Here is a 21,510-nt window from a genome sequence, read left to right as displayed (position 1 = left end):
CAGATTACTGACATGACAAATCAAAGGTAGCTCGTTAAAATTAAGATGGTAAAAAAAGCAGTGATAGATATTGGGGAAGATATTTCATCATTCAACAATGGTATATTCTAATGAGAAAGTTGCATCTTGGGTGGCTAATGAAGACAGTTTATGGTAGCTATGGTAACAAGTTACAATACTGCAAAGATTAGTAATAGGGCAATATATTGGGAAAAATTTAGAAATTAACAAAGGATGACTCTAAAGATAGGCTATTAGAATAACAGTAATCACCTGCTTGCTGCTTGTAGCTATAACAAGAGGATAACAAGAGGTCTGCTGTTATATGCCTGTCCTCTCACATGTAGTTTGTCTGCAACCAATCTCTGATGTTCATTAAAAATTTAAAGAACTGCGGATGCTGTAAATCAGGGACAAAAACAAAGTTGCTAGAAAAGCTCAGCAGGTCTGGCTGCATCTGTGCAGGAAAAAACAGCGTGAATGTTTCAGGTCCAGAGTTCTGAGGAAGGGTCACCGGACCCAAAACATGAACTCTGATGCTCATTATCCATCAATGTCTAGGTCAACTCTGGATCTCCACTCCTGCCCTCTTAAAAAGATCACAGTAGCTTTCAGCTCCAATAAAGTGGCTGAAATACTAGCTTCCTTTTCTGAAAGTCACTTTTTAAATGTTCCTTTTTGTTCTTGTGATTTAAATGAACAAACTGGTGAAAATCTGAAAACAGACAGCAAAAGCTTATACAGGTATATAAAAAGAGAGTACATAAATCAGTGTAGTCTCTTGGAGAATGAAACTGGGGAATTAATAATGGAAAATAAAAAAATGGAAGTAGCTTTTAACAAGTATTTTGCATCTGCTTTTATAGTAGAAGACATGAAAAGCATACTTATGTACATAGAAGAGAAAGTTTATCTGCAGAATTCATTGAATTAAGGGCTGAAACATGAGGACTTGGGTCTCCAAGCATGTGACTACCCTATTGCCATTTATTGAATACCAGTAGTGAAGAGATGCAGCCTTTCAAAGGTCTGTTGCCTCAACTTAATCACAGCAGAGGTGGTAAGGCTGCAGTGACACCACACAGCACCAACCCATTCAATTCAATGCCCCTGCATGCAAACATGTTGCAGATGAGGGCATTAAATTCCACCCAGAGAGCCTGTAAAGAAACATAGGTTATGTCAGTGGGTGAAAATGTGGCTACAGCATACAATGTAGGAAAGCGTGAGGTTGTTCAGTTTGGTGCAAAGAGTAGAAATGCAAAATATTATTTAAAACAGAGACACACTGCAGCATGTAGTCTCTTGGAGAATGAACCTGAGGAATTAATAATGGAACGTGGCAGTAGCTTTAAACAAGTAGTTTTCATCTAACTTCACAGTGCCTTTTGTGTCTTCTACTGTGATGTAAATAGAAGAGTGTGTAGGGGCAAAATTAAGGAATATATTTACCTTGATAGCTGTTCAGTGAAAGTTCATTATATCTCTGGGATGAGGGGACTGTGTTGAGGAAAAGTTGAACAGATTGTGTCTATAATCATTGGCGATTAAAAGAATACAAGGTGGCCTTAATGAAACACAAGATTTCAAAATGGCTTGAAATCTTGTGGTAGAAACTAGATATAGGCACACAGTTTCAAAATAAGAAGTCTCCCATTTAAGATGGAAATGAGGAGTAATTTATTTTCTTGAGAAGGTGGTGAACCTTTAGAATTGTGTGCTCCATTGAGCTGTGGAGGCTGGGTCATTGAGTATGGTCAAGGCTGGATACACTCATTTCTGATCTGGGAATAGAGGATAGGAAAATAAGTGGAGTTAAGGCCATAATCCAATCTCTCATTGTGTTACTGAATGATGCAGTGGGCCCTAACAGGCCAAAAGCCCAATTCATACTCCTAATGTTCTTGGGGCAGTTTGATTCCACTGCCTAGACCCTCTGGAGAGTGCTGGACTATTTGTTTGAGTGGGTGTTAAAATTTTAGGTGGTCTATTGTACGGTGTATAGGTTCACGGCCATTAGCAGACAGCCCTGGCTACCAGCTATTAGATACTGCGTCATGGTTGGATCCACACGTGTGCAAATGGAGTTTGCCGCCATTTTCCTGATGAGAAGAGTGGACTCCCAAGTTCAGTGAACAATCTTATGTCAAGTTGATTAAGAACTGCTTCTCCTTCCTTGATATGGAGCCTTTTTGCAGACCTCCGAATGGACCATGCCGCTTTATACACATCCCAATCAGTGTACTCTAGCTCATTACTTCGTTTCCCAACACTCCGCTATCTCTAAATTATCAGACTACTTGCCCATATCCAGTTCTGATGAGCAGAAAATCCTCCAAATTAAATATTGGGAAGACTGAAGCCACTGCCTTTGATCCCACCACAAACTTCATCCCTCTCACTCCAATTGTCTGAGCGGTACAATGTCATTTGCAACCTTTGTTTCATATTTCATCCTAAAGTGAGCTTCCAATCACATATCCAAAATACCACAAAAACTGCTTATTTCCATTTTGGTGCTATTGCCTGATTCCACAAATACCTTACTTTGCTGGCCTGCTCAAACTTTATCAATATCTTTATTATTTCTCAACTTAACTACTTCAAAGCATTCCTGTCCAGCCTTCTGCAATCCATCCTCCATAAATTCAACACCATCAAAAGCTTTACTACTTATGCCCCACTCTTCACAAAGTCTCGTTCTCTAAGTCTTGTTTACTTATCATCCATATCTTCACAGACTTAATTTAGCTTGCGGTGAAGCAACTCCACAATTTTAAAATGTTCATCTTTACTGTCAAATTCCTCCATAATTTTGTTCCTCCCCATCATGTTAAGTTCCTCCAGTCCCACAATCCTCCAAGGTATATACACTTATCGAATCCTGGTCTCTTGCTTCATGACTGGCAGCTGTGCTTCAGTTGCCTTGGTCCAAAACTCTAGAATTCCCTGTCAAAGAATGCTTAAAGACACTCCTCAAAACCTACTTTGATCAATGTTCTGATCATCTATCCCCAATAAGGCTTCACATGGTTCAGTACCATATTTTATTTTGTAAAGCTTCTGTGATGTGTTTTATGACATCTTACTATGTTCAAGGTATTATACAAATTGAAGTGATTGTTATTCTATAGGCTGCACCAAAGCGCTCATCAGAATTCTCTGTGGTAGAAGACTAGAACAATCTATGTTATACTTACAACTTCCAGCTGATTCTCCCCACCACAAAACCCTCAATCACTACACCCCACTTTAGTCAAGGAGCTTCCTGTAGATCCTACTTATAAACTGTCTTCTAAGATATGCACAGTGTCCATATTTAAGCTGTTGGCCAAGAGCAAGAGATCAAATGAAGATGTCTTCTTGATGTTCCACTGCTGCCTGGCCAGTCAGTATATCTTAGATATATGAAAAGGTTGTGGGATAGGGAGAGGGCAGGGAATTATAACAGTGCACACATACATTAGTTGCAGACAGTGAGACACAAAAGGGAAGGGAAATAGAGGAGCAGGATCAGATATGAGGATATCAGCCCAAATAGTTACAGCCTCTCTGCTTAAGTTATGAAATCCCAATAAGTGCCAGTGCCATATCCTCCATGAGGTTTAGAAAATGCGGTATGCCTGTCCACCTCTGGTGTGCTCCCTCGGTTTGCTCCTCCTAGTTGCATACCAGCTAGCCATATAAGAGACAGGCAAGTATGCCAGTGAATGAGGTGCTATCAGCTTGGCTGATGTAGCTGTTATGGTTGAATATTTGGCAGTATATAAAATCTGTTGGATATGGAAGTAAAACGTGCAACAATGCTCAGTGAAATATAGCATATGATAAAAGTGCGTAAGATGTTGGGCATGTGACATCTCCGATTTTAGTTACTTCATTGATTTGAGTGATTTGAGGAGTAGGCAGTTTCGTAGCTGAGGTTACCGATAGTTTTTAGCATGCGTGTTTTGAAAATGCATACTCTGGTTCTGACTGGTCATGTGAGGTCACTCAGTTTGTCGCAGTTTATCATCTATGTGCTTGGGGCTTGACCCATAGCATTAATTTCTCTGCCCACGTCCTTGTATTGCCTTTTGAGCATGTGCATAGCCTCCCAGACAGAAGATATTCTCCTACTTTCCAGGTGCACCAACAAGGTTTCCAGTGCAGCATCTGAAAACCTTGGATCCTGCGCTCTTCCATATTATTTCATTCTTCACTGCTTTCCAGATTAGATTCACTTCCTGGCCAACTGACAGCGCCTCCTCCAGACTCAATGCATCTCCCTGTTAAGCAGGCCAGGCTGGCTTTAAGTGTTGTTAGCAAGTTCAATTTTGAGCCACTGCATGCAATCAAGGATCAGTGTGAATAGCGATGACTACGAGCATTATTCAAAATAAGCAGTCAATAAAAGGTCAGCATGTTATCCACAATATTGCGAACAGGCATGGATTAAACATATTTGCTCAAAGCTTAAACGTTGAACTAATATGTCGAGGATCCTTACAATCGGCTTCACACTGTTTTTAAATTGGGCAGATTTATCTTAAAGTCAAACAGTAAATTCAGCATTACATGTAATTTTAAAATGATAACCAGATACCTTTGCAATCAGAAATGACTTATAAGTATTTTGAGTAGTTGTGAGATTGGTGGTCAAGCTGTAAAAGTTGGGTACTTACATTCTGAGCTTTCAGAGTATAAAGTGTACTCTTCATTGGTTTTTGCAAAGAACAACTCGCCTTTCCCATAAGGAACTTTGACTGATTTTTCCCATCCTTGCTAAATGGAATGAGGTCAAATATAATGCCTTCACACCTGCTCCAGCCAAGAACAGGAATTAACGAAGGACTTTTTCATCTGGATATTTTGCGGAACACTTCAAAGGGCCTTTATTGTAATTAGATCAAGACAGCTTTGTTACTTCACTGATCACCCTAGTTTTCAAAGTAGGTTACTACAGGGATCTCCGAGTTACTGGAAAGCTTTATCCTTCAAGGGAAGACTGAAAACTTCTATTGTCAAATCGTGCCATACAACAGGACACCTTTCATTAGGAAGTTGGGGCAACATGCTGACTCAGTGGTTACGACTGCTGCCTCACAACGCCAGGGGCCTGGATTCAATTCCCTCTCAAACAACTGTCTGTGTGGAGTTTGCACATTTTCCCCATGTCTGCGTGGGTTTCCTCTGGGAGCTCCAGATTCCTCCCACAATCCAAAGATGTGCAGGCGAGGTGGGTTGACCATGCTAAATTGCCCAGTGTCCAGGGATGTGTAGGTTCGGTGAGTTTGGGGAATGGGTATGGGTGGGATGCTTGGAGGGTCGGTGTGGACTTGTTGGGCCGAAGGGCCTGTTTCCACACTGTAGGGACTTTATGGATAAAAGTTACCAAGAAGCATCAACATTAGGCAGAGAAAAATCTACAATATTTCATAGGTAAGAGGAAATAATCAAAAAGTGTGTACAATGAACCAACTCATCAAATTTTGTTGTGAGATACTGCACTTCCGTACCAACAGGAAGAGAAAAGCCATTGTTGCTGTTAAAATTCTCACATTTATCTGCACTTGAATTGAATAAACATCGTTTTTCTTTCTGGCCTTATCCCTGAAGAAATGCTGAAATGCAGTAGAAGACGTAAATCAAAATGCTAAATTATAAGTAGAAATACTGTAACTTTGTTCATGTTGATACACAAATCAAAACTTAAATACTGCTAACTTTTCCCTAAAATTTAACATTTTTCCAAACACCACTACCTTGGTAGAGTGCTTTGGAATTACGTTCATATGACATACAGATAACTGATTACATTCATAGTAAATATGCTGAAGTTGAATTTAAGTTTAAAAACATCTCTGAAGACCTAGGATAATATAAGTAATAAACATTAGCAGTGGTATACAATTGAAGCCAAAGAGAAGACTAGCATCCATTATTATAAATTACCTATTAATCTTGTCCATGTGCTCTGCCAAGACAAATTTATGGTCAGCTTTGCACTGTTGGAAAGAAAAAGCAAAATTAATGTCTCAGCTTCTTCAGTTTTCCCAATCTACCATATCTTTGAAGTCCATTGTTCATTTTTTAGGGAAAACAAAATCTGAGATGAAAAGATCTTTGAATCAGCTTCCCAATGTAGCAGTATTAGGAAAAGCTGAATCATAGGAAAACAACTAAACACATTTTACACAGTTGAGAGGCCAGAATTTCCCATTATTGTCTGTCATATGAGTATTCCATTGTCCTTAAACATTATATTTTGCAAACTTTTATTTGTAACATAACAATTTCTATTTTATGATTCCCTTTGTCATCAAAACAAATGTCACAATATTGTTCATTTCACTGGTTGTGGGGGGGGCGGGGGGGGGGGGGGGGGGGAGAGGGAAAGAAAGAGGGTGGGGGGTTGCTGCCAGATTATCATGGTCATGTGGTGAGACAAACTGACTTCAATAATTATTCTTTTAACAAGTGAAAACATTTTTCCAATTCCTTTGATACAAGGATAGTGCTTACGATACAAACCCTGTGACTAGCAGAGAATGCATACACTTTAATCAAGACCCGCAGGAGACATCAGGCACTCTGAAAGACTAATCAATATCTTATTCTATCAATTAGCATACTAACAAGCAGACAGCTTCTGTTCTCTGAGATCCTACTATGTTTGCACTCTTCAAAGTCAGATTATTTGAAATGTGTGTGGGTCAATAAATAGGAGAAAATTGCTTTAGTTGAAATCTGGAACAGCTGCAATTATTAAATCACAAAGAACAACTAATATATGAAAAAAGAACTATTTGGAAGTCATTAATAATTTTTTTCTGAAGAAGGGTCCTGACCCGAAACTTGAACTTTCCTGCTCCCCTGATGCTGTGTGACCTGCTGTGTTCCTCCAGCTCCATACTGTGTTACCTCTGACTCCAGCATCAGCAGTTTTCACTATCTTTGTTTGGAGTTGTTAGCTTTTTTTAAAATCAAAAAAATGATAGCAAACATCTTTCTTACTTGCATTTAAGCATTATTTGCGATTTATATCCAAAACTCCCAACTCCAATTAATGCATTATAGAATACTACATTAATTTGTTGTATAGTAAATATTAATTACAAATTAATTTGTATTTTCTGAAGGAGGGTCTAGGCCTGAAACGACAGCCTTCCTGCTCCTCTGATGCTGCTTGGGCTGCTGTGTTCATCCAGGTCTACACCTTGATATTAGAAATTAATTACTGGCTTCAGATTTCCCCACTGGTGTATTATTTTTTCTAATCCTTTTCATGTTTTGAAGACGACAGCTTTATTACAGTATTTTTGTTACAAAATGCTACTTAATGTTTTCTTCATTTTTAATAGCCACACTAATTTTTGTTTTGTAAATCTTATTTTTGACCCTGAGGAATGTAACATTTGTTGGTTATAATAACTGTCTGTGGGCTTATTCAATACTGCAAGAGTCCAGTTTCTTATATAACGGGGATAACCTAAACTTTGCCAGATCAGGTGAAACCGCCGTGTTGAAGGCAAACTTGTGCATTTTTCAGTCAGACCAATTTACGTTACTTTTTTGTAAATTGCTGCAGAAACTGAACACAGCATATGGATGGCTAAATCAGGCCTACAAAAGGTTCCAGTTCAAACGATTTATTTTGCAATTTATGACATCGTAATGCTCCCAGCCATGGGCTGAGAACAATGTAGATGATCATCTAAACATTAACTGCTACACATCCAAAGACAATTTGAGAATTTTCCACTAGAATTAGAAGGTTGCTTCAGTTAGGTGTGGGCCAGTACAGATGCCTGGAAGTGGCCTCCTAATGGAATGGGTGGGGTCAGCTTTCCTGGTCTTAATGCCCTCACTGTCTGCCTTCGTGCAGGAGCAGCCAGGGATCTAAAGTGTTTCTCGTTCTTCTTCACTCCATCCTCCACTGGCCACTTCCAAAATAAACATGCGTCTAGATTCATTTTAATTTTTAAACACCGGAGGCAACTCCTTGTTTAATTACCTCTAACGCAGCCTCAGACTCTTTTCAAGCTGGAAAGCCTCCGAGCGTCATCATAATTTCACAAGCCCACCTGATTGTCAAGCTCATCTTGAGTTTAATCAAGGGTGCATCCTTGATCACCATGGGTGACTTCAGGACACAGAAGCAGTCAGGCCCCTATTTCTCATTCCAGGAGGGTAAATCCAACTCCAGACGTCTCAAATTATGCCATGCAGGACACTGAGAATGACATTGGCAACAGGCAAAAGTAGAATAAAACCTTGCTGTCTTGTTCACAGGAAATGAGTGTCACAAAATGGCCCTCAGAGAGAAAACAGGAGATGAAAATAAATCTACAAGCAAAGTCAAATATTAAGTTTTTATGTGTATAGATCACTGCACCTTGAAATGGTATGAGTTTAACAAATCTGCAACATCTTCCTTTGAAGGTGATTTTAAAGACACCAAATCTCTCTCCAGGTCTGGGATCTAAAAAAGAAATTGAGTACCATCAAATTAAGAAAATGATAAAATCAAATACAGACAATAGCTCAAAGTTTTAAAAACTAGCTCAAGGTTCAAAACACAATTGAAAGCCTTTTATTGTACTTTTGTTTAGTCAGTGCCTTGATTTGAAGAATGAAAAACATTTAACAACAAATTTGACCTCTTTCAGCCATTTATTGACTTACAAAAGGAAAAGCTGTATTAATAAACGTTTTTAACTTATTGGCAAGAAGGGTTTAAAACTACACAAATTCAGAAAAGCTAGACCAAATGTAGATAGCTGCTTAACAATAAACTGTTGCTTACTACAGTTTCTATGGTTTAGACATTGACATCTACCTGTCAGAATAATCAGGTTTTACCAATCTAGGCAAAAATGTTTCATTCTATAAATACAGCACACTTCACTGCCGCGTCTATGCAAAATGCGCCTAAAAGCTTTTATTCCTCCTTGCATTTCTGACTTGGCAAACATTTATGTTCCTAGCACAGCAATACAAACAATTTTGATAGGTTAAACATTTCATCACGCTATTCCGTGCTTCTGCAGAGTTTCCAAAACTGAAAATATAGCGTATATTACCTCATGCCATCAATAACAGAAGGAGAAAATTTGATAAACTATTGCAAAACTAATAATTTTTGATATTTTGGAGAATTCTTTATCTACAACTTGCAGAATTTGAATTTTTAGTCTGTAATTTCAACAGTCTTCACATTACATGTGATGCCCTGGTTAATAGAATAGGTAAAAGTAACCAGCTCCTAAAATGTTTACCAATGCTGTTTTGTAACTAGTTATTTACAGGTTCATGGGAGGAGGTCGTATTGATTTGAGTCACAATCTCTGCTTGGTACTTTCTCTAAAAAATTTCTCCACATAGAAACCAATCATTTAAAACCTACATTGGTATCCCTAGGTTTAGGGTGAAACCAAATTAATGCAAAGTTTCATTTGCAAGTTGCTTGTATTTGTATCGCTGAATTAGGCATCAGCTCTGGCTCAATTATAGCAGCACTGCATCATAAGGTTGTGAGTTCAAATCAAGTACCAGGACTGGAGGACTAAATCCAGGCTGCCTTTCCATGCAGTAATGAGTGAGTGCTCCATTAAGCGACATCTTTCAGAAAAAAATTTACACCAAGACGCAATATACTTTCTCGGCTGGATGTAAAACACCAGGGTACCTATTCCAAGAGCAGGGAAGTTCTCAGTGCCCTGGATAATACTTAACCGTCAGTCAAAATAAAAAAATCACTTATTACTAATTTGGAGAAGTGATCAGATTATCTGGCTAGTAAGCCAAAACTTTGCTGGCGGGCAAATTACTAGATAAAATTCTGAATGACAGTATAAATCATAAATTGGAAAGTTATGAATTAACCAAGGAGAGGCAGCATTGATTTGTCAAGGAAGCGTCATCTCGACCAACAACTTAACTTTTCGGGGAGACAACAAGGCGAGTCAAATAGGCAGCACATTTAACAATTCCATTTGGCAAATTAACTTACAAAAGTCAAAGCTTATGCGATCCAAAATTGGTTCAGCAGTACAAAGGCTGATGGTGCTTTTGTTTGCAGTGGGGTCCTACAGGGTGCAATATTAGGTTCCTTGTTTTTTGTAGTATATACTGATATTGATTTAAATGTATGTGGCATAATTAAGAAGTTTGCAAATGATACAAAAAAACGGATCGGTGGCTATAAGTGAGGAAGACGGGTGTGGATTTCAGGAATAAAATGCTAGACTGGCCTGGTGGGCAGAAAAATATCAAGTGGAATTCAACCTGGAAAAGTGAAAAGGGCAAAGGGATATGCAATAAGTGACAGAATACTGAAAACTGCAAAACAGAGGAACCTTGGTGTGAATGCCCACAAATCCCTTATGTAGCAGGACTGATAGAAAAGGTGGTTAAGATGGTATGCAGCACACTTCTCTTCATTAAATGTAGCACAGAATGAGGAATTTTATTCTTGTTAGCTTGCAAGTAGATTACTACCATCCTGGCCGTCAAATTACAGGAAAGATATGCTAGCACTGGACATTTCCTATTACTAGGACTTCAAAGAGGGGACTTATAAAGATGCCATCAGGTCAATATTTTAGCTATGAGGAAAGACTGGAACAAAGTGGCTGAAGTGCGATTAAATACAGCTTTATAAAACTATGAGGGGCTTCAATAGAGTCGATAGGAAGAATCTATTTCGTGAACAGAAAGGTCATAGAATGATAGAATCATACAGTACAGAAGAAGCCTTTCAGCCTATCAAGCCTGTACACCAAAAATACACTACCACTTTCTTGCATGAGGCGCATTGCCCTTAATGTTATGACACTTCATGTTCATCCAAGTGCTTTTTAAAGGTTGAGGTTAGCCTCACTCCAAAGAAAATAACCCAAGATCATCCAGACTACCTCCACAATTGAACTGCGCCATTCCAGGCAACTTCCTGGTGAATCTTCACTGCACCACCTCCAGTAAAATCACAGCTCTCAAAAAGAAACATCCTTTCAACATCCACCCAGGAAAGTCCCCTCAGGATTTTATGTTTCAATTTAGTCACCTCCAACTTTTCTAATCTCCAGATGATACAGTATAGTCGACCTAGCCTTTCCCCATAAGGCAATCAGCTCATTCCAGCTTTTAGTCTATCCAACATTCTCTGAACTACTTCCAACACACTAAACCTTCCGTTAGTACCGCGTGCAGTTCTGTACCCACCACTCCAGATGCAGTCTCACCCATGCTCTATATAGCTGAAGCATAAATTCCCTACTCTTGTATTCGATTCTCCTCACAATAAACTACAATGTTCAATATAGCTTTCCAGCTTATTTGCTATACTCCTGTATACTAATCTGCAAAATTTTTTTAAAAGATACTTGGCTGTGAAACTGAAGTGCTGTAACCCACAGGACTACAGATTAAGAGCTGAAAACTGGGATTAGTCTAGAAGGCTATCTTTTGGATACCACAGATGAAATGGGCCAAATTGGGTCTTCCAGTGATAGAAAATCTTTGATTGTCTTTATTTATATGGATCTTGCCACACACAAATTGTCTATTGCATTTCCTAACATACAACATTTTAAAGGGGAAGTTCTTTGGCACATTCTGATGTTATATTCTCTCTTTAGAGAGATTGGTTGTTCAAGAATGACCCCAGATTTTTAACATTTAGACTACATGCTAGCTTCTACCATATTTAAAGTTGTTGCTCGGTTTGAATTAGTTGAAAAAAAATGTCAAAGTCACGTGTCACTAGAGTTGTGTGCTCTGTTAATATACAAACAATTTTACTGCCAACATAAACACAGATCCCATGATCCATTATTCTGCAGTCAAGGACCATTAAATCCAGTGTATTTTTTTCAAAGTTTACAAATAAAGAAAAACTGAGACTAAATTTCAGATTTTGAGACAAAAGTTGTGGTTGTTTATCTTTATAAAATTTAGTACGTTCAGTGAACTCTACTCCACAACTGTGCTTATTGCAGACACTGAGTCAAAACCGCTTTATTTCCCTCAAGTAATGTGTGTGAATTGCCAACTTTGATGACAGAACTGTAGTTATTATTACCCTCGATATTCAAAGAAAATAAGATGACCACTATCTGATAGCATTAGTTAACTTTAGCCAGTTATTGCTGTGTGCAATAGTCTATAGATGCAGCATAGAAACAAGGATACCTTATCAGACTTCACAAAATGAGTAGCAATTCCAGCTTGATGCACATCTCGTCCTTTAATTCTAAATCCTGTTAAGGCAAGGTACAATCCAAGTTTCCCTTCCAGTCTTGGCAAGAAGAAACCTCCTCCTACATCTGGAAACAGACCTGTTTACAAATACATGTTACTTGAACTTGCAGTCAACTTGGCAATCACATAATTGAAGAAAATTCCAGAGTTACTTTGAAACTTTGAAATGTTATGCAACTGAAGCTAAAATTGTACAGCTTATTAATCTTAAAGCAAAGAGGTTCAACTTCAACATTCTGACTTCTATCATTAAATTGCAAACTTTTCTTTCCTGTTTTGTGATTGGGTCCATCAATCCACTGACTTTGCCGCTTCCCCTCACCTTCCCTATTCACCATGCAAAACCTCTCCATAGTCTCCCCCTTACCCTCTATCTGAATTCAAGAGTATCTCTAATTTCTTCCCATATGATATATGCAAATTCCAACTAATTCACATTCCTAGTATTCATAACAGTAAACTTTGAAAGCGATTTCTTCCTTGGATGTTATCCTTTATTCTTTTAAAACCACCATCATTAACTTTCTTCTGAAAAAGCTCCTACTTGCCCACTCTTTTGCTTTACAAATTATTGCTGGATCTCTAATATCCCACTCTCCTCGAAGTTCCTTGATTGTGTTGTCAGTGCCCAAGTACATGCTGATCCTACCCTTTCGGTATGTTCTAATTAGGTCACTGCCACAGCATCAAAACGGTCCGAAACAAAGTCATAACCGATGGGGTCTGTTGACTACGACCGTGCTGAATTATTCTTCCTTGTTTTTTTTTAAAGAAGTAGTTTTGGTCACAACTGGCCTCACCACCCTCCTTTAACGATTTTCTTCCAGTGAGAGCACTCTCATTTGGTTCCAGTCACAGTCAGAACATCTCTACCAGTAATATTTCCACAAGAATCCTTGGCCTCTACTTCACAATTATTTGATGATTTCATTCATATACATAGGGATGGATTCCACATGTACTGTGGTGACAGTCACTTCCACTTCTGCACCAGCTCTTTTCATCTCTCCCAATGCATGGGTTGTTAGATATTCAGGTGACACCTAGGCCTGCATCAGCTGTAATTTCCTCCTTCAGTGTTGTCATCTTATTCTTGCCATCTTCATCTCTCTGCTCAACCACCATTCAGAACAGCCTATATATTTTCAACCTCAGAATGCAATCAACACATTGTTGCCTGTGGACAAGATACTCATTTGCAAAGATCGGTCATTTCTAAACTCATGACAATGTGCTTCTGCCTAATTATCACTGAACCACTCATTCTGCCTACTCCCGTACCCATGCACATTCTTCCTTTTCAGATAACTATCTAATTTCCGGCTGAATGTGTTGATTGACCTTACTTTCACTACACTGTCGGGCAAAGCATTCCAGATCCTAACCACTTTGTGAAACAGCTATTCCTTTTTTCATTTTTGCTCCTTTTGTTACTTAATTAAATCTGTGTCTGCTCATTGATCCTTTCATGATTTGAAACAGTTTCTCCAAACCCACCCTGCTCATACCCCTCATGATTTTGAATGCCTCTATCAAATCTCTTCTCAGCTTTCTCTCCTCAAAAAGAAAACAGTCCTAACTTTTCCAAACTATCTTTATAAATGAAATTTGTCATTGCTGGAATCATTGTTGTCAATCTTTTGTGCACCTACACCAACATGTTCATGTCCTTCCTACAGTTTGGTGCGCAGAATTAAACAAAACATTCCAGCTAAAGCTGAAATGGTGACTAAGACAAATACAACACTATCTTATTTCTTTTATATTCTGCTTTCAATGAAGTTCAGGGTACTGTATGCTTTATTAACCATTCTATCAACCTATCCTGCCATCTTTAATGCCCTTTACACATATTCACCCAGGTACTTCTGTTTCTTAATCTCCAAGAGCTGTACCGATAATGTTATACAATCTCTCCATGTCCTTTCTATCAAAATTAATAACTTCACAATTCATTGCATTTCATTTCATGTGCCATCTGTCTGCCCGTTCCACTAACTTATCTATATCCATTTAAATAGAACACAGTTATATCAAAAACCCACGCAAACACAGTTATTTTTGGTGTTTCACACACAGGAAGTACAAGTAGCTATAAGATAATGTTAAACTACAAGAAACTTAAGAAATCTACATCATGAAAATTCCATTGCACTTGATAGGAAAATATTGAAAGAAGTTTATGGCACATAAAAACATCACACATCATGTTACTTTCTTGACAGACAGTCCAAACAATTTAACTTAAATTTTTTGGCTAAGGTTGTATGTAGATTAGTGCCATTTACAGCTGTTTTGATATTTAAGAGACACAATTTGAATACACTTCACACTGGAAGAAAATAGATGAGAGTAAATTTGCAAGAAATAAAAAATGGGATATAATTACAGACAGCACAGTGGTTCAAATGGCTAGCACTGCTGCCTCACAGCACCAGAGACTCCGGTTCGATTCCACTCTCAGGCAACTGTGTGGGTGGAGTTTGTACATTCTCCCCATGTCTGCGTGCGTTTCCTCTGGGTATTCCAGTCTCCTCCCACAGTCCAAAGATGTGCAGGTTAGGTGAACTGGCCATGCTAAATTTCCCAGAGTGTTCAGGGATGTGTAGATTAGGTGGGTTATAGAGAGATGGGTCTGGGTGGGATGCTTGAGGAGCGGTGTGGACTTGTTGGGCCGCAGGGCCTGTTTCCACACTCTAAGAATTCTGTGATTCGAATAGACTATTTGAATAATTTAAACAGAAGAGAGTAGTTAAAGTATATAAACATCCCTTAGAATTGTGAATGGAAAACAAGGAAATGTCAAAGAGTTTGAACAAATATCCTGCACTCTTTCTCTTGATAGAAGCTATGACTGTTCTTGTGGTATGGGGGAGCATCCCTATTTCTGAGCCAGGAGGCCTTGGCTCAATGGCTCAAGTCCCACCTGTGCCAGAGGTGTGTAGAAACATCTTTGAGTGGGCTGGTTAAAAAAATAACTGAGAAGACACTAAAACACAACCCTGTAATAGTTGAAAAGAAAGGAGTTGAGAGAGAGAGGGACATCTAACAACCTTTATCATTAAAAAAAAAGTACCAGGCAAACTTATGGAACTAAATGCTGACAAGTACTAGGGTGCTAAAACAAGTGGCTTCAGAAATAGCTGCTGCATTGGTTGTATTTTTAAAAATTCCTTCAATCCTGGAAAAATTCCAAAAGATTGGGATATCCCAATTTCAGAAAGGGATAAGACAGCAAGTACAAAACCTTTGGCTGTTAGCCTAAACTGTCATTGGGAAAATATTGCACTTCATTAAGAAGATAGGAGCAGCTAGTCAAAATCATTACACAATCACAGTGAAAGCATTTGATTACATGAAAAGAAAACATGTTTGATAGTTTTGCATAGTATTTTTTGGATCTGACAAGTAGTCTAGAAGAAGGGGAACCAGAAGACATTGTGACATTAGGATTTCCAAAAAAGCATTTAATAATGTGCCACACAAAATGTTACTACATAGAGAGCCCAGGCTGCTTGTGGTAACATAACAGCATCGGTAGTGGATTGATTAGGTTACAGAAAATGGAAAGTAATGACAAATGAGTCATCTTCAAGCTGGCAAACTGGAAATATGGACGTGCCACAGGAGTCAATGCTGGGGCCTCAACTGTTTACAAACTATACTAATGATTGAAGTGAAGAGACTGACTATGTTGCAGTCAAATTTACTGACAGCACAAATAAACATAGCAAAGCAAACTGTGATGAGGACACAAAAGTGGGATTTACCAGAGCTGACACAAGTCATAACCACCAGTGGAACCAGTGACACCCGACCATGACCCCAGAGAGGCGCCTAGGATTGCTGAAGGTTCCAGGACAGAGGTATGAGAGGATGGTACGGGGCTCACAAATTGAGGGGCACAGGGTCAACATCGACAGGAGGCTCCCTCACGTCATGATCTCATGGTGCCCCAATTAGGTGCTGAGTTCTTTTGAAGAGGAACCTTGCCTAGGAACCAAAAGCAAGTCTGCCATGTTTTGCTTTTAAGACTAGTCATGATCTTCTTAAATAGTTGAGGAGGATTGAGGAGTCAAATGGTGTACTCCTGGTCTCGTGTCTTATTTTTTATGGAGATGAAGTCTGAGAAGCAGAGAAAGTTATTGATATGAAAAATGAATAACAACAATCTTGCATTTACATAATTGACATTTACACAGAAAACATTCCAAAAGAATTAGTAGAGGATAAGAAAAAGATAGACCCCAACTCAAAAAAAAAGTACGGATAACCAAAATAATAGATTTAAGAGGGTTGTAACAAAAGTCTTAAAAAGGAACAGAAAGAGCTGGAAAGCCACAAGGTTGAAGGAGATAATTCTGGTGGACCATTATCCACAGAAGGCAGCTAATATGTGCCAAATACACTCGGATGAAGAGCTGAATCAGAGCTTTTAATTTCTTTTAAAAGTATTTTTTTTTAATCTTGCTAATCCTGCAATTGGTAATATCTTAGGCTGGAAAATGAACTTGCAGAGTATTCGGTAAACTCTTAGCAGCTTTACACTTGTTCATATTTAAAATATTTTAGATCTTCATTGTTATCACAGAAATAGTGTGTGTTACATCTCCAGTACAAGAAGAACTGGAACTGGTGATTCTGTCATATTGCTGACATTGTTTTTAACTTTTCCATTTCATCACTCCAATTTCTATGTTGTACTTTTTGCCAAACATTTCAATCTTGAAGATCTGTATCAGCCAGTTTTCTAAGATTGCCTATCAACACACAAAAGACATGATATATTTCAGTTAAAAATATAGGGGAACCCAGCATGGTCATATCACATCCAGCAAGTAAGTGCCCATTCATTGCCCTGAAATGGCAGTAGCCCCAATATTTTTGCCACACATTCAGTTACTGTTACATGCAAAAGCATTACAAAATGTAGTCCATATTTTCCGAATTTCATCATGCTCATCTAAGGCATATTTATAATAATATAAATCCTAATTTCTTGATGCATTTTGCCACCTCCAGGTGCATATCAGGGTTTTGATCCTGGGAAACATGCCATAAGTTAATGGTAAGGTACGCTTGCCTCCACATTCCTTTTGTTTTTTATTCCTTATCCTTTAATAAGTTTATTTGTTTTCAGATTATTTTATAAGTTACATCAGGAGTCAATTCTTTTGGATTTTAAAATGTTCTTTGAACAAGTCTTTGCTGTTATCACCAACAAAAGTACAGGAAATCCAACTAAATACAAGGACAAATAGAATATTCCCGAAAACAGAAACGAAGAGAGACGTATCACTGTGAAAGCATTTTCAAAATTAAAAAAAAGACAACGACAACGAATTTGGAATTTAATTTCAGGATTTTAGTAAATTCACTCTTATCATCCACTTTATTCCTTTCCTGGAGAGATTTGGGACTTTGACAATCTCATGCAGTGGGTAGCAAATGAGGATTTAAAAATTGTATTTCACCTGATAAATTGTTACACACAGAGATCTTCATTGTATATTCTGATGAAAGGTTCCTCTCTTTCTCTCTTACCTGGGCATTTCCAGTATTTTGTTTCAATTTTATATAAGAGAACTTCAATGTTGCTTACACACACCTCTTCCTAAAAACTGAAAAAGATATCTATAACGGATATCTTCAAAAACTGGTGGAAACCAAAACCAGACACAAACAAACAGTCATACTGTAAGTGATAAACAGTTATTGATATTGAGAAATTCACACTGGGAACTAACTCTCACAAATTACTGAAAATTTGACAGTTACTGAGAAATAGTGTGCATTATAATTAAATTAGACCCTGACTGCAGCCAAATATTGGCCAATAACATAAGTCATGATGAATCTTGCCATACATAACACATGCACATGCCATAGCTGCTAAGCAGAATTTCTTTTATTTTGAAAACACCAATCTCCTGACATAGAGAAGATTAGATTTCAGTGACTTCTTTAAAAGTTGAAGTTTTTTTAAACTAAAGTTTAAAAGCAATCAAGATAATAAAACGTGAGGCTGGATGAACACAGCAGGCCAAGCAGCATCTCAGGAGCACAAAAGCTGACGTTTCGGGCCTAGGCCCTTCATCAGAGAGGGGGATGGGGGGAGGGAACTGGAATAAATAGGGAGAGAGGGGGAGGCGGACCAAAGATGGAGAGTAGGCGAAGGCGGCGGAAAAACTGCTCTATGTCGGACATAGAGCAGTTTTTCCGCCGCCTTCGCCTACTCTCCATCTTCGGTCCGCCTCCCCCTCTCTCCCTATTTATTCCAGTTCCCTCCCCCCATCCCCCTCTCTGAAGAAGGGTCTAGGCCCAAAACGTCAGCTTTTGTGCTCCTGAGATGCTGCTTGGCCTGCTGTGTTCATCCAGCCTCACATTTTATTATCTTGGAATCTCCAGCATCTGCAGTTCCCATTATCTTTAAAAGCAATCAGATGATTTAACAGTTTCACAAAGTGTACCCCTTAATGCAGAAACTCAAACTGATGCCTTCTCAACTGAACAATTCAAGAGTTAATTCAAAAGTTATGCATTATTTCTCAGGTGAATCAGAAAGTTCCAGTTGGAACAGCACTTTTACATACTGAAAGACTGGAACACTTTCCTTCTGTTATTTGAGATTAAATTCCCAGAGAACTGCAAGACAGCCCCAAACATTTTTCATAAATTCACTTTTTGGCTTACACACAAGGTTCCAAAATTAACAGTGATCATCACTTAAAACATCCAACTTTTAAATGGCAGTCACATTCTAAAATCTAATATGACTCTTACTTAGAAGGGTAGGAAAGTCATGGCTTATTTGCTGTCGAATGGAGGCAGGGGAGGAAGAATGTAAGAGGAAGGTCTGGGATAAGGTAAAAGGCTGGAGAGATTAAATAATAAAAGATACGGAATGAAAGGAAATCCAAGTTTGTTCTGCATATTACTCTTTATTTCCTGAAAACTCTAGCGAAATCCTGGAGGTTTGGAAATGCTTTACTCTGAGTGCCTTCCCAGATCACACTGCCCTCTTGGCCAGGCTAAGAGAGGTCAGCAGATTGGGGGAGAAGTTTCCTGGAATCACTTGTATCATCCTGAAAGCTATAACCATTATATATTTTCATTGAAGTTGTTGGCTGTAGGTCTGGACACCTTCTACAAGTCTTTAACGTGTATTTTGAACTGAAAAAGTTGTATTAAGGAAATGCAATTTGGCCAAAGGTTAAAACAGAAGCTATCAGGTTGTTGTGCCATCAGCTGCTTAAAAGTGCAGTTTTTAGCAGGTAATTTTAGAAGCTTCTACAGCTTTCATGGATGTGTCCTGTGGTCAATGGCTTATCGGTATAGAAAATGCTTACAACTCATTCTGATATATTTAGGATTACTAGTCTAAGTTTTAGACTTGCTTCAACTGAAATGAACAAATTCTGCTGAACATCTACTCTCTGGAGCTCTGGGTCTTCATACTGCATTGGGCTCTCACCTCAATGTGTCTTCTTGGCACAAGGTTCTTTCAGCAGGTAGCTTCATGCTCAGTTGCAAGGGACTCAGTTTCAGGTCACCACCTTGAGGTACTTCACACAGGTCTGTGAAGCTTGTACTGTTTCATGACAGACGTCTATCCAAAGCTTCACATTTACTTGAGGGTCTCCTTTGTAGACATCACTCTAACGGTAACGAAGCACTTATCAATTTTAGACCTGATGATACCAACCTGTTGAATGATGTCACAACCATTGGCTGACATCTCCCCAGCAACCAACTTTGTAGACTTAGGGTGTTTATTTCTAGCTAAGTACTTGCATGCAGAGTGATTCAACTTTTTGCAGTTAGAGCACTGCCTTCCCCATACTAGATATGCTTCCTTTCCTTTTATGTGATGATCTCTGAAATATTTAAATCATACCCTCTGGCCTTGCTCTTTCTGCTGGTTTCTATGCAATTATTTTTAACCTTTTTCAATATGCTGTTTTCATTCAGCCTAGAATGTCTTTCAGCATGATGGAAAGCCACATCTGCTCTACCATCGATATGCTACAGCTGATGGCTGACTACCTCAGGAGAACTTATTTAGGTGCAGAGGAAGACATTTTGTTTCCAGTCAGTGCCAAGCAAAATAGCATGAGAAAAGACTTTCCATTTGCATGGTAGCTGAATAAATCAACATGGGATTATCTAGTCACAATTTTCTGGCATGTGCCCTGTTGGCACAAAGTCACACTCAGAGGAATGATGGAACAGAGACACACATCACAGAAGTCCCAAAATGATGTGAATGCATTGCTCTATACATAGAAAAGCACTCTTTGCCAAAAATATGCCCATCAACTTGAAGCAGGTGCTAGACAATGCAATGAGGATAATAAATTTTATAAATGTTCAACCTGTGGATTGCAGAATTCTTTCCACTCTATCTTGGAAGCATGAAGCGAGCATATTGATCAACTGTCCCACATGAAGACTGAACACCTGTCTCACGGATAGGTCTCAACACATATCTTTGAATTTCACTCCAAGAATAAATTATTCTTAGCAGACTGTTAATTTCCATTCTCTCACTTACTGTATGACAAGGCATGGCCCTCTCAGCTAGGCAAACTCTGGCCTTCAAGAGCTCAGACCAAGCATCTGCAATGTCCAAGACAAAATTGAGTGAAACAGGAAAGCAAACCTGGAATCTTAGATGCATGTTTTGAGGAAAACAACATCACCTGAAGGAGGAACGAGGCTCCGAAAGCTTGTGTTTTAAAATAAACCTGTTGGATTATAACCTGGTGTCATGTGATTTCTGACCTTGCCCACCCAAATCCAACACCTCCACATCACAGAAAAGACGTGCCAACTGCACAGTAGCTTAATAAATCTACACAGGATTATCTAGTCACAATGTACTGACATATGACCTGTTGGCGAAAAATCATAAGTGTCCTATAACATTCTTGATAATGAATGAACCACAGTTGCAGGACGGTGTTAAAGGGGAGAGTGAGCAACAACTAACTGAACTGCTGAGGCTATTACATGATTATCTTCTAATGCGGGAAAGCTAGAGATGGCTCTGCTTCCCTTTCACAAATTTCTCTACAGTTCACAAACACCAAGATTACTCAATAAAAGAATCAGCAAACTTCCTGTAAGCCTCAACAGCTGGAAGATTCAAGATTGAGTTCCAATGAAAGCAATGAGCAGTGTTTTCAATACAAATATGGCCAGAATTACTGAACATGTCAGCCAGGGCTGTCAGGATTTCAACAACATTTGCTTGAACTTACCTTT

The 21,510-nt window shown here is 38.7% G+C and overlaps 1 protein-coding gene across 5 annotated transcripts in view; it reads right to left on the bottom strand.

Moving 5' to 3' along the window:
- Positions 1 to 21,510, bottom strand: part of hibch (3-hydroxyisobutyryl-CoA hydrolase) — a 119,697-nt gene that overhangs the window by 24,053 nt on the left and 74,134 nt on the right. For all 5 annotated transcript variants that reach the window (XR_009445935.1, XM_048534306.2, XM_048534305.2 and 2 more), the window contains 3 exons: positions 12,175 to 12,320; positions 8,378 to 8,464; positions 5,935 to 5,987 (listed from right to left, as the gene is read on the bottom strand). Coding sequence is in view for 4 of the 5 variants with exons in the window: in XM_048534306.2 (XP_048390263.1) it covers positions 5,935 to 5,987; positions 8,378 to 8,464; positions 12,175 to 12,320 (286 nt within the window). In the remaining variant the exon portion in view is untranslated. The remainder of the gene's footprint in view (positions 1 to 5,934; positions 5,988 to 8,377; positions 8,465 to 12,174; positions 12,321 to 21,510) is intronic.

This window comes from Stegostoma tigrinum, chromosome 7, assembly GCF_030684315.1.
Source record: "Stegostoma tigrinum isolate sSteTig4 chromosome 7, sSteTig4.hap1, whole genome shotgun sequence".
In the NCBI taxonomy this organism is placed as follows: Eukaryota; Metazoa; Chordata; class Chondrichthyes; order Orectolobiformes; family Stegostomatidae; genus Stegostoma; species Stegostoma tigrinum.
This window is presented reverse-complemented; position numbering and strand designations above follow the sequence as displayed.